This window comes from Sceloporus occidentalis, unplaced genomic scaffold (genome assembly GCF_023333645.1).
Source record: "Sceloporus occidentalis isolate IW3139 unplaced genomic scaffold, rSceOcc1.0.p SCAF_1, whole genome shotgun sequence".
Lineage (NCBI taxonomy): Eukaryota > Metazoa > Chordata > Lepidosauria > Squamata > Phrynosomatidae > Sceloporus > Sceloporus occidentalis.
This window is the reverse complement of record NW_028316981.1, coordinates 137,756,596-137,770,022: the sequence shown is the minus strand read 5'-3', so window position 1 is coordinate 137,770,022 and position 13,427 is coordinate 137,756,596. Positions and strand designations below refer to the sequence as shown.

The 13,427-nt window shown below is 41.3% G+C and overlaps 1 protein-coding gene across 1 annotated transcript in view; it reads left to right on the top strand.

The window, feature by feature from the left end:
* The window catches only part of LOC149322291 (dynein axonemal heavy chain 17-like), an 84,811-nt gene that overhangs the window by 21,172 nt on the left and 50,212 nt on the right, over positions 1–13,427 (top strand). The window contains exon 18 of the mRNA XM_089525681.1: positions 4,161–4,343. Coding sequence (XP_089381807.1) covers positions 4,161–4,343 — 183 coding nt within the window. The remainder of the gene's footprint in view (positions 1–4,160; positions 4,344–13,427) is intronic.

Below are 13,427 nucleotides of genomic sequence, written 5' to 3'. Positions count from 1 at the left end.
AGATGAATGCATTTCAATGGGCTGCATGCTGGAGCTTTGTTACCAACTTGGTATAGCTTCATTTCAAAACTGAATAAATTTAAACAAGAAAGCAGATATTTTTTGCAGTCAGAATGAATTTAGGTTTTGGGTAAACTATCAAGGTGACTTCAATTATCCTGATATTTGCTGGAAGTTAAATTCAGCCAAAACCTCAAGAGCTAGCAAATCCCTTACTTTCCTGGAAGACAGTTTCATTGTCGAAAAGGTGGAAGAGGCAACAAGGGGGTCAGTTATTTTAGATCTGATCCTAGCCAACAGGGATGACTTGGGGTGCAAGTGGTGGGATCCTTAGGTGGGAGTGATCATATACATTGGAAAGGAGAAGCCAGGCATAGTCAGACATGCATTCTAGACTTTAGGAGAGCAGATTTCAGTAAACTTAGGGAAATACTGAGGATGTTCCTGTGGTCAGGAATACTAAAGGAGAAGGGAGTTCAGGATGGATGAGAGTTTCTCAAAGGGGAGATACTGAAGGCACAATTTCAAACAGTTCCAATTAGAAGAAAAAATGGGAGGTGTCTCAAGAAACCAGGATGGATGACTAAAGAACTTTCAATGAGTTAAGTTTTAAATGGGACATGTATAGAAAAATGGGGAAAGGGGGAAATCACTGAAGAAGAATTCAAATCAATAGCGAATATGTGTAGGAGAGAAGTCAGAAAAGCTAAAATGCAGAATGAGCTCAACCTTGCTAGAGAGGTTAAGAACAATAAAAGGGGCTTTTGGAGGTATGTTCACAGCAAAAAGAAGAAGAACGAAATAGTAGGGCCACTACATGGAGAAGATGGCAAAATGCTAACAGAGGACAGAGAAAAGGCAGAATTACTCAACACCTTCTTTGCCTCAGTCTTCTCACAAAAGCAAAAGGGTGCTCAACCTGAGGAAAATGGAGCAGAGGACAACAGGGGAAATCTAGCACAGAATAAGTAAAGAGGTAGTACAGGAATACTTTGTTAATCTAAATGAATTTAAATATCCGAGACCAGATGAACTACATCCAAGGGTATTAAAAGAGCTGGCAAATGTAATCTCAGAGCCATTGGCAATAATCTTTGAGAACTCCTGGAGAACAGGAGAAGTCCCAGCAGACTGGAGGAGGGCAAATGTTCTCCCCATCTTCAAAAGGGGAAAAAAGAGGATCCCAACAATTATCATCCAGTTAGTCTGACATCAATACCAGGAAAGATTCTAGAGCAGATCATTAAACAGAGAATCTGCGAACATCTAGAAGGCAATGCCATAATCACAGAAAGTCAACGTGGGTTTCTGAAAAACAAGTCATGCCAGACTAATCTGATCTCTTTTTTTGATAAAATTACCAGCTTGGTAGATGAAGGGAATACTATGGATATTGCCTATCTTGATTTCAGTAAGGCCTTTGACAAGGTCCCCTTGACATTCTTGCAAACAAGCTAGTAAATTGTAGATTACACAATGCAACTGCTAAATGAATTTGTAATTGATTGATTGGCCGAACCCAAAGGGTACTTACCAATGGCTCCTCTCCATCCTGGAGAGAAGTGACCAGTGTTGTGCCACAGGGCTCTGTCCTGGGCCCAGTGCTTATCAAAGACTTAGATGAAATAATTGGGAGCATGCTTATCAGATTTGCAGATGACATCAAATTAGGAGGAATAGCTAATACCCCAGAGGACAGAATCAAAATTCAAAATGACCTTAATAGATTAGAAAACTTGGCCAAAACTAACAAAATGAATTTCAACACAGATAAATGTAAGGTACTGCACTGGGGGGGGGGGGAGGATAATGAAATGCATAGAGATAGAATGGGGGACACCTGGCTGAATGAGATCATGTGTGAAAAGGATCTAAGAGTCCTAGTAGACCAAGTTGAACATGAGTCAGCAGTGTGATGCAGCAGCTAAAATAGGCAATGCAATTCTAGGCTGCATCAATAGAAGAATAATGTCTAAGTTAAGGGAAGTATTCTGTATTCTACATTGGTCAGGCATCATCTAGAATACTGTTTCCAATTCTGGGCACCACAATTCAAAAAGGATGTTGAGAAGCTGGAGCATGTCCAGAGGAGAGTAACCAAAATGTTGAAGGCTCTGGAAACCATGTCCTACAAGGAGATACTTAGGGAGCTGGATGTGTTTAGCCTGGAGAACAGAAAGTTAAGAGGTGATATGACAGCCTTGTTTAAATATTTGAAGGGATGTCATATTGAGGATGCAGCAAACTTGTTTTCTGCTCTCCAGAGACTAGAACACAGAACAATAGAAACAAGCTACAGGAAAAGAGATTCCACCTCAACATTAGGAGGAACCTCCTGACAGTAAGGACTGTTCAATGCGGGAACATTCTTCCTCGAAGAGTGGTGGAGTCTCCCTTCTTGGAGATCTTTAAACAGAGGCTGGATGGCCATCTGTTGGAGATGCTTTGATTGAGAATTTCTGCATGGCAGGGAGTTGGACTGGATGGCCCTTGTGGTATCTTCCAACTCTATGATTCTATGATTCTAAATGTTTACAGATGTACAAACAAATTTCCTTATGTCCTTATCACATGACAAAAAAGCTGAAATGAAAGGGAAAGTAGCAACTTTCTCCATGTCTGTCTGCACACTGTTGTAGTGCAGTGAACCCTTGCTTTATGCGGGGGATCCGTTCCAGACCCCCCTCCCTCACATAAAGCAAATTCTGTGCATGCTCAAGCCCTATTTAGATTACTGGGGTGTGGTCCTGTGCGCAGCGTGGTGCACGTGCCAATAATTAAAATGGGGCTTCTCAGCCATGTGACCTCAAGTCAACATATGGGAAGCCCGCATATGGGACAGGCTGACTATATTTCTGTTCTCTTCCCAAGTGGGATGGGCATGAAAGCGTGTCTTTTGCCACTCTGGAAAAAACAATTCAACAAAAAACACGCTTTTACAACTTTCTCCCTTGGGAAGAGAACGGAAGTGCTATGATGGCATGCAGAGAGGCATGGAGAAAGCTGCTATTCTCTTGCTCTGTTTTGGCTTTCTTTTTTACTGTGATAAAGGTCAAAATTAGCATAAAAGTGCAATCCTGAGTCCTTTAGTCAACAAGGTGACAGATGTCAGAATGAGGCAAAGAGACCTTTCTACCCACAAAGAAAAGATTCGGTATGTATTCAACATCTATACTGGAGATCCCATCTATGGCCACTAAGAACTCTATAGCTGCAAAAGATAGGCAGTGGTAAGCACCCCCATGTCCATGTAAAGACTCATACTTGTTTGTTTATTCTGTTTCCCATTGAGCCCGAACAGAAAGGCCAAAATAAAGCTGCTTTGGGTCACTTTGGAGGTATACTGTTTAAATGACATGTACATCTTAAGAAGATAGAAGCTGTGCCAAAGCTGTGCTTCAGTCCTTAGGACTGGAGCCTGGCTTTGGTGTGGTTTACAGCCTCTTAGGATGCATGCATCATTTAAACAGCATACCTCCAAAGTAACCCGAAGCAGCTTTATTTTGGCCTGTCTGTTCAGGCCCAGAGATTCTGATGGGAAAGAAATTTGGAAAAGGGAATTCCCTTCCCCCATTGGCATAATCCAATAGACCATTAACTCACCACCACCACCACTCCACACCCAAAGCATTATTTTGTTACACTAATTTTTGTATGCTTAGCAGCAGATTTGGTGATAGGAGTGCATAGCGATCCCAAAGATATAGGGAAGAAAGAGTAGGTAAATTTTAAGTGAATTCTCACACCTGCTTATTGGGAAACATTGATGCTTTTGAACATTCTTATATCTTCTCAAATATCTCAGATCTACATTTACACATTCTGTCCACACAACTTCTGTTATAAAGAATACAATGGGTCCATGTACCTCTTGTGGATACCAAAATCCATGGACGCTCAACTCCCATTATATACAATGGTGGAGTAAAATCGTATCCCTTATATAAAATGGCAAAGTCAAGGTTTGTTTTTTTGGAGGTTTTTAAAATATATATTTTCAAGCCATAGATCCATGGATGTATAGTCTGTGGATAAGGGGACCAGAAGTCATAGCCATAATTATGGGATGGGAAAGGCAGGGAGCTGATGGAAAGATATTCAAACTATATTTTGAATTTAAGAATGATAAAAACTGACTAGAATATACTAATTTGTTTTAGGCCAATGTAGCCCCTTTATTTGAAGTGCGCATGGAACTGTATCAAGATGAATTAAGGTATCGTCCATCACTGGAAGTGGGAGCAGACCAGGGTTTTTTGGAAATGATAGAAAATCTGATGAATGATACCTATGAAACAGCTAAGTTTATACCACGACTGGCAGAAGGGAAACTCAGCTACAAGGTTAGTCCTTATCTGGCAGACATTTTCTCCTTAATTCAGGGTGGAGAGCACTGAATGTGGTATCTTCTCTTGGTTTACTTAGCTGCATACTGTAATTCTTTGAGCAGTTACCATTTCTGATGGTGCATTAGAACATCTCTTTTATATGAGACTTTGTTTTTGTGTTGTTTGAAGCTTCACTACTCTACTATGTAACCTGAAAGTCTCTCATGTGCCAAAACATAACAGTACAAACATAAAGATAGCACATTCTCTCTCTCTTTCTCTCTCTCTCTAGATATATATATGCATTCAGAGGGAGACTGAGATTGAGAGAGAGATTTGAGAGAAGGATCTAAAACAAATAGTACTAAAATCCACAAAACATCAATTAACCTGAAATTCTCATCTGTGTGGAAGATATAAATGCAGGACCATGTGTGTCTGTGCCTACAAGTCAAAAGGTCTGAGCCTCAAGCAGATGGGCAGCTTTTAGCAGCCTCTGGCCGCTCCACCCACAAGTGCGCCCTGGGTGGCATGAGACCACAGTGAACAGATCTCGCAGTCTGCAACAGACCACTAGCAAGGAGTGCATTCACAGGATGGCACAGAGGAACAACCCACTACTAATGAGTTGTTTCTGCGCACCAACCTGGACCTGCAAGAGTTCTTTTATGAGTCTAAGATGTTATAGTAGCATTGCTGAATATCTGACTTTCCTGGATACTATTTTTTAGTCTTTTAGTTTAGAGACCTGCTGTGTTGAGGGTATACACTTTTTTCTCCCCCACACCTCCTTTTAATAATTTGGTTAACTCAGGCCCCAAACAGATGGCCAAAAAGTGCCAGCTTCAGGCTGATCTGAGGGCATTGGCGTTCAGATGACACACACACACATGGATTGGGTTGAAGCCGCGCCGTGGCTGCCTAAGGCTGTCGAAACCCGGCTGCAAAAGGAGTGCAAAAAGAGATTGAATTTACTGTGAAGATTCATTCAGGGACAGGCCTGGAGTGCAGCGCTACCTCCAAGGCCTCCCCGGGGCTGGAGGAGGCCTTAGCCCAGGACCGGAGCACGGTACCACCTCCAAGGCCTCCTCGAGGCTGTCGCATCCACCTGAGCTGTCAGCTAAAGAGACAAGTCAAGGAGCACCCCCAAACTGCGGACAGAGTCCTTCAGGGGAAGTGTGACCTCATCCAGAACTGACTGGCATAATTCCATTCCTGGATAAGGGGTCCCTATTACATGTACCTCCTTCTTACCTGGATTCACTTTGAGTTCGTTTTCCCTCATCCAGTCCATTACCGCATTAAGACAGGCATTCAGAGGAGAGATGCCATCTTTAGTCACTGCATCAGTCTGAAACATAGAGAAATATATTTGGGTGTCATCAGTGTACTAATACCCTCCGCTCCATGTCTCCGGATGATCTCATCCAGCGGCTTCATGTAAATGTTGAACAGCATTGGGGACAGAATCACGCCTTGAGGGATGCCCAACTTGAGCTCCCTCTTGGCCGAACAACTGTCCCCAAACAACACCATCTGGAATCTGCCCGAGAGATAGGACCGGAACCACTGCAAAGCAGTGCCCCCAATACCCAACTTTCCTAGGCATTCCAGAAGGATACCGTGGTCAATGGTATTAAAAGCTGCTGAGAGGTCCAAGAGCACCAGCAGGGTCACACTTCCCCTGTCAATGCCCAGACGGAGATTATCGACTAAGGCAACCATGGCCATCTCAACTCCATAACCCGTCCTAAATCTGGTTTGAAATGGATCTAGAAAATCCGTTTCTTCCAAGACTGCTTGGAGTTGAGTGGCGACAGCCCTCCAGATTACCTTGCCTAAGAATGGTAAAAGCGAAACTGGCTTGTAATTGTTTCTGTCCAGGGGGTCAAGGGAAGGCTTTTTTAGAAGTGGTTTAACCACTGCCTTTTTCAGGCAAGATGGAAGACAGCCTTCCCTGAAAGATGCATTAATTATGTTTTTTAGCAGCATCTTAATGGTATCTCCCCCCTGGACAGCCAGCCAAGATGGGCAAGGATCGGGAGAGCAAGTTGTCTTTTTCATACTGCCAAGGAGCTTGTGAACATCCTCGGTACTAACCAACTCAAATTGATCCAGAATAACAGTATAGGCAGAGGCACTGGGTACCTCTTCTGTCGCCTCTGTCATAAGGCCGGCATCCAAATCGGCTCTTATCTGAGAGATTTTGTCTGTGAAGTAGTTATTAAAAGCATCACAGCAGGCTTTTGTAGGTTCTAACAAAGAGTTCAGAGTGGGGCATTTGAGTCAAGTCTCTTACCACCCTGAACAGCTCTGCTGGACAAGACTTCGCAGACGCAATAGATGCAGAATAGAAAGACTTTTTAGCTGCATCTATTGCCGCTCCATAGGATATAAGGAAAACCCTATGGCGTGTCTTATCAGGCATGTGTCGATATTTCTGCCAGCAATACTCTAGCCGTTGTCCAGCCTGCTTCATAATTTTGAGATCATGAGTATACCACGAATTATGATTAGAGGCGGGTTGGAAAGGACACTCGGGAGCGATAGTGTCTATAGCTTTGGTAAGATCGTTGTTCCAAGTGTTAACCAGAGCTTCAACAGAATCGCCGACATTACCAACCATCAAACCCTCTAGGGCCTCTTGGAACCTAGCAGGTGCCATCAGCCTTCGAGGGCAGACTATTTTAATAGGTCCTCCACCCCTGATGGGGGGAATAGTGACCTTCAGCCCAACCTTGACCAGGAAATGATCCGTCCATGACAAAGCGGAGATATTAACTACTTCTGCCCACAGATATGCCTGTTCCATACAGAAGACCACATTGAGAGTATGACCTGCACAATGCGTGTGCTCAAAGACTATCTAGGAAAGGCCAATTAAAACAGTTATAGCATAGGAAATAATATTTTTTCCAGTGCAGCAGGATAGAAATGTGGATAATGAACAAATAATTCAAAATCAGGGTATCTCATCAGTAAAGATGACCTATGACAATAATTTATAGACTACCTGGAGAACCAAGATGAGGATGAATCCTGTACTAGTGGTGAGAGGAATGTTTCTTCTAGAAAAAGAAGAGCAGGGGATTATGCTGAGGAAATCCCAAGGAAAAAGTTGAATAAAAAGAAACATGTAGAGGATGCCTCATATCAGGAAACAGGACACAAGGATGAAATACATGGTTCCTCAGACCAAGACGATGACATGAATATAGAATCAGACAGGTTGTTTAACAATGAATATTTCTGGTGTTTATTAAAATGAGTATTGAGAACATTGAATTTAGATCAATCAGCACAAATTACTGATGAAAAACCACAAAATAAGTTATCATCAGTAATACAGAAGAAAACTATTCAGAAAAATAAATTTCCTTTACCAGAATTATTTAAAGACCTTGTAGCAATAGAATGGAAAGCTCCATTAAATTCTAGACGTCTTCAAATTCAGTCCAACAAATTATATTCTTTTGAGAAAGACACAGATTTCCTAAAGACATCACTTGTAGTTGCACCAGGGATACAGCATTGAAGGACACAGATGAACACAGAGCAGGCAGTGCCCTGAAAAAGACATATGAGTTTAATGTGCAAGGAATTAAGGCAATATTGGAGCTTTTATGTTTGCTAGGACTGCAGTACTCTGCACTCAAGAACTACCAACTCTTGATGAGGTGAACATAGAGACTTTACAAAAGCTGCAAGAAAGAGTACAAAAAGTGTTGCAATACATAGCAGATGAGGCAAATTACACCATAGCATATATGTCCAGGGTAATAGCTGCTATGACAATAGCTAGAAAATAATTATGGTTAAAACCCTGGGACGTGGACCAGAAGTCAATGAACAACTTGGCTTTTATCCCATTTAAAGGAAAACAATTATTTGGAGAGGCATTGGATAAAGTGTTGGTAGAAAACACAAATAAGAAACAGGTTGTACCAACAATCTAAAAGAAAAAAATACAAAGACTTTTTTTTGAGGCAACACATCACATCGCAACACCAAAGGTTCATAGAAATATAATGATTACAGGTGACAATGTCAGCAATGGCCAAGACCACGTTACCAAAGAGGGAAACCTGGCATGTACAATAAACAACAATTCTGAGGGAGTGGCTGCTCCCAGAAAAAAGGAAAATCACAATATTGACTTACCTATGGTACCGGTAGGTGGTTGTCTGCTCATCTTTGCAACTCTATGGGAAAATATAACAACAGATCAGTGGGTGCTACAGACACTTCATCAAGGATACAACATAATTTACAATGCATCATCAGTGAGTTGATATAAAAACTCACTGGTACCAAAATCAATACAAAAACAACAAGTGGTCCAATTAGAAATACAGCATTTGCTGGACATAAACGCTATAGAGAAAGTACCACAAGATTAACATTATATAAGAATATATTCAACTTTTTTGTAGCACTAAAATCAAATGGAACTTACCGCCTCATTTTAAATTTGAAATATCTCAATGGTTTCATAAGATACTGCAAATTCAAAATGGAGACACTGGAAGTAATGAAAGAAAATCTGGAACTAGGAGACTAGATGGCCTCTATAAATCTCCAGGAGGCTTATTTACACATTCCTTTGAAATCAAACAATAAGCAATATCTCAGATTCCAATACAAAAAAGATCATTACTAGTTTGTGTTCTTGCCTTTTGGTATAGCATCAGCACCCCACATCTTTACAAAAATTCCACTAATAGCTCACTTGAGAAGGAAGAGAATCCAACTTTTTCCATATTTGGACAATAACCTAACAAAAGCAAGAACAAAGCAGTTTCTACTGACACATCTACAAATTATAATCCATACATTAGAAAAGTATGGTTTTCTGATCAACTACAATAAACCACTTAACACCAATAAATATAACACATCTAGGAACCATAATAAGTACAAGTGGGTGGTGTTTGAGATGATCTCACGAGAAAGAAAAAACACTATTACAAGCTCCTCAACAATTACTCATGACAAAAAGAATGAACCTAATGCAATTAACTTTGATACAAGGACTAATGATTTTGTGCAAACAATTTATCCCATGAGCACAACATCACTGCATGGTGCTACAAAGATTCCTGTTGCTATATCAACAGGCAATAGCAAAAAAATAATAATCGCAGTACACAATAAAAATAGCAACTTAATGAAATGGTGGGTAATACACTCCAACTTAGTCAGAGGGGTACCAGTAAATATTTCAAATTATGTTAAAGTGACCACAGATGCAAGTCTGTTCTGCTGGGGAGTACATACAGACAGTCTAATGGCAAGGGAACATGGACATACATGGACAAAAAGAGAAACATCAACTATCTGGAGAGGAAAGCCATTCACTTAGCACTATACATTTTTGCACATCAAGTAAAGGGGCAACATGTGCAAGTATGGATGAACAATATTACGGTCAGGACTTACATTATGAAGCAAGGTGGCCTTCATTCACCAGCATTGATACAAGAGTCAAACAGGTTATTCAGATGGGCAGAAAGCAATTTGAAATCCATAACAGCAGTCTATCTAAAAGGAGCACACAGTGTAACAACCAATTTCTTGAGTCGACATAATATACATCCAGGGGGATGAGAAACTGAATCAAACAGTTTTCCAAACCTTTTCAGATACCTGGGGGCCATCCAAGATAGACCTATTTGCAAAGGCACAAAATACAAAATTGAAAAGATTCTTCTCAATAGCAGCAAGAAATCAGAGGTGCACAATGCACTTTCGATAACTTGGCACAAGGGGTGTCACTATGCCTTCCTAACACTACAAATAATACAAAAGGTAATATGAAAAATTCGAATGGAGGAAGCACTAGTACAGTGCACCCTTGCTTTATGTGGGGGATCCGTTCTGGACTCCCCTGCATAAAGCAAATACCGCCTATGCTCAAGCCCCATTTAAATGAATTTGGCATATGCATGCACCCCATTACTCCCTATGAGATGCGCTGCCCCTTCTCCCCGCATGGCTTTCAGCATATGCTGAAAGCTGCGTAAAGCGTGTGCACTGTAGTTCTAATAACACCAAACTGTCCCCACAGACCTTGGTATCCTCAGCTACTACAGATGTTGGTGACACAGCCAATACAGTTGCCAAAGACACCAGATATTTTACACCAAGGGCCAATTCTTCATTCAAATCCCCATTGGTTAAGTTTGGAAATTGAGTGGATCAAACTATTGAAAGAGGGATATTCTTCACAGGTTGTAAAAACCAGGATAGCATCACGTAAAGACTCCACAAAAATCCACATACACCACAACATGGAAAACATTTGGAACATGGTGCAAAGAGAAAAATCTAGAGATCAAAGATATAACACTATGAACCATTCTACATTTTCTGCAAGATAAGGAACTGTATCCAAATACATTGAAAATACAGGTGTCTGCCTTTTCAATAGTACTGGACTTTTTAGGAAAGCCAGTATTGGGACATCCCTACATTATTATTATTTTTTAAGAAGAACAACCTTGAAGCCATATCCAACTAACCATAGATTTCCTACCTGTAATTTAAATTTAGTTTTGAACAGACACATCCTTTTTCCTTTCGAATCACTGAAGGACTCAACCTTAAGAATGTTAACTCATAACGTAGTATTTTTTGGTAGCAATTATCATGGCACAAAGAGTGTCTGAGTTATCAGTGCTGTTGGTTCATCCACGTTTCTGCAAAGTAGTGCCAGACAGGCTGGTCTTAATACCAGATGCCACATCTATCCCTGAGTGTCCAACCAATTCAAGACTTCCAGACAATATATGCATTCCAAATTTTTGTCCTAAGCCAAAATATAAAGAGGAGCTAAAATGGCACACTCTTGTTATCAAAAGAACAGTGCTATTCTACATCAGTAGAACAAAACACTTCAGCAAAACTGAGTCATTATTTGTTTCTTTTAATCCAAGAAAAATGGGACAAAAAGCCTCTCCCACAACCATAGGGAGGTGGATTAAAGTGTGCATTTATTTAGGCTGCAATCATGACAAAAAGCCAAGACCATCTCTACTGTGGCCACATTCCACTAGCTAAATGTCTGCTAGTACAGTATATTCAGTATCAGATATATGTCAAGCAGTGAGTTGGACTGAATCAAGAACTTTTATTGGGCACTGCAAGATACACAAGTTCCAATCTGCCTCAGCAGTATTTGGGAGAACAGTATTACAGTCTATAGTGCATAAATAAAGAACCCACACAAAAGATCAAGGGCTTGAGTAAATCCCATTAGTAGTGGATTGTTCCTCCGTGCCATCTCGTGAATGAGAGATTGGACTTACTATGAAGATCCATTCAGGGATGGCAGGAGCATCAATGTACACTCGCCCATATTGAAATGATATTAGATCCAAATGGCTTGATAATTAAACTGGCTGGGAAGGGCAGGAGTTTAACAGTTGTTATGGACAAAGGAAAAAAACAGAACTCCTGCAGGTCCGAGTTGGTGCTCAGAAACAACACATTAGTAGTGCATTGATCCTCTTGCTATCCTTGAATGAATCTTCACAGTAAGTCCCATCTTTCATTTTTTGCACTTCTTTTGCAGCCAGGTTTGGACTGCCTTAGGCAGCCATGGCACGGCTTCAGCCCGATCTGGGGCATGTGTCATCTGAATGCCAATGCCCCTAGATCAGCCTGAAGCCGGCACTTCTGGCCCATCTGTTTCAGGTCTGAGTTATCCAAATTATTAAAAGGGCAGGGGGGAGAGAAAAAGTGTATACCCTACACACAGTAGGTCTCTAAACTAAGGGACTATACAGACCAGCACTTTGTGCCGGCTTGTGGGCGAGGTGAGGGCTAAGCATTCGCATGCTCCAAGCCCTTACACCACTGCCTGGGCACCATTTTGGCATGCACCCTTCTAGATGGTGTTCACCATGATGACACACCTCCACCACAATGCCCAAATGGTGTAGCACAGAAAGGGCATCATAACGCTGCACTGTAGCACTTATGACACCCCTTCCAGGGAGCTGCTTAGGACAGCTTCTTTTTGATCCCTCCAGGGAGCGGATCGGTGCTTCTGCATGCAGTTGCTGCAGCACTAATCCAGGGTGAAAAGGGGCGGCTGCATTCCGCCCATCTCTATAGCCCCTAAGAGACTAAAAAAGAGTAACCAGGAAAATCAGATACTGAACAATGCTATTATAACATGTTAGACCCATAAATGGCATATGTTTACTATGGTATGACTTAGGGCATACAAAAAATGATTACCGTATATATTTGTGTACAAGTCGACCTCATGTATAAGTCAAGGGAAGGTTTCAGGGTCAAAATCCGTGGATAAGTAAATGGTAAAACTTAGGGGGCTATAAGAAAGGATGGAAAGGGGAAAATACCACTTCTGTCCCTCCTTCTCCTTCTCTGGACCTCTCCCAACCGATTCCCAGGTGCTGGAAGAGAGGTTTTAACATTGGATTGAGAAAGGAAGCAAGTGGTTTTAAATGGAGAGGTGGTGTTTTTTTGTTTGTTTGTTTTTTGTTTTTTGGATAGGAAGCCAGGTCTTGCGAAATGGAGCAGAGAAAGAAGCAAATGGGTTTAAATGGGGAGATTTTTCTATGGGAAGCCAGGTCTTGCACAATGGAGCAGAGAAAAAAGCAAGTGGGTTTAAATGGAGAGGATTTTCCATAAGAAGCAAAGGCTTGCAAAACGGACCAGAGAAAGAAGCAAGTGGGTTTAAATGGGGAGTTGTTTCCATAGGAAGCCAGGGCTTGCAAAATGGAGCAAGAGAAAGGTACGTTGATTTAAATGGGGAGTTTATCTGATAGGAAGCAAAGGCTTGCAAAATGGACTGGATGGGGAAGGAATTGGTGTTCAATGAAGATTGGGGCATCAGGCTTGCTTGCTTTAGGACCCTTCTAAGCACTACTGATGCACTGACCCTTATATAAGTCTATCCAAGATTTTAGGGGCAATTTTGGGGCATAAATTTCTCGACATATAGTTGAGTATATATGGTATACAGTCACTGTAAAGTATAATAAATCACCAAAGAGACGATCAGGCCCATCACTTGAGTGAGCCACGTTAAGTCTGCTGGTTTGGATATCAACAATTCACCTGGTACCT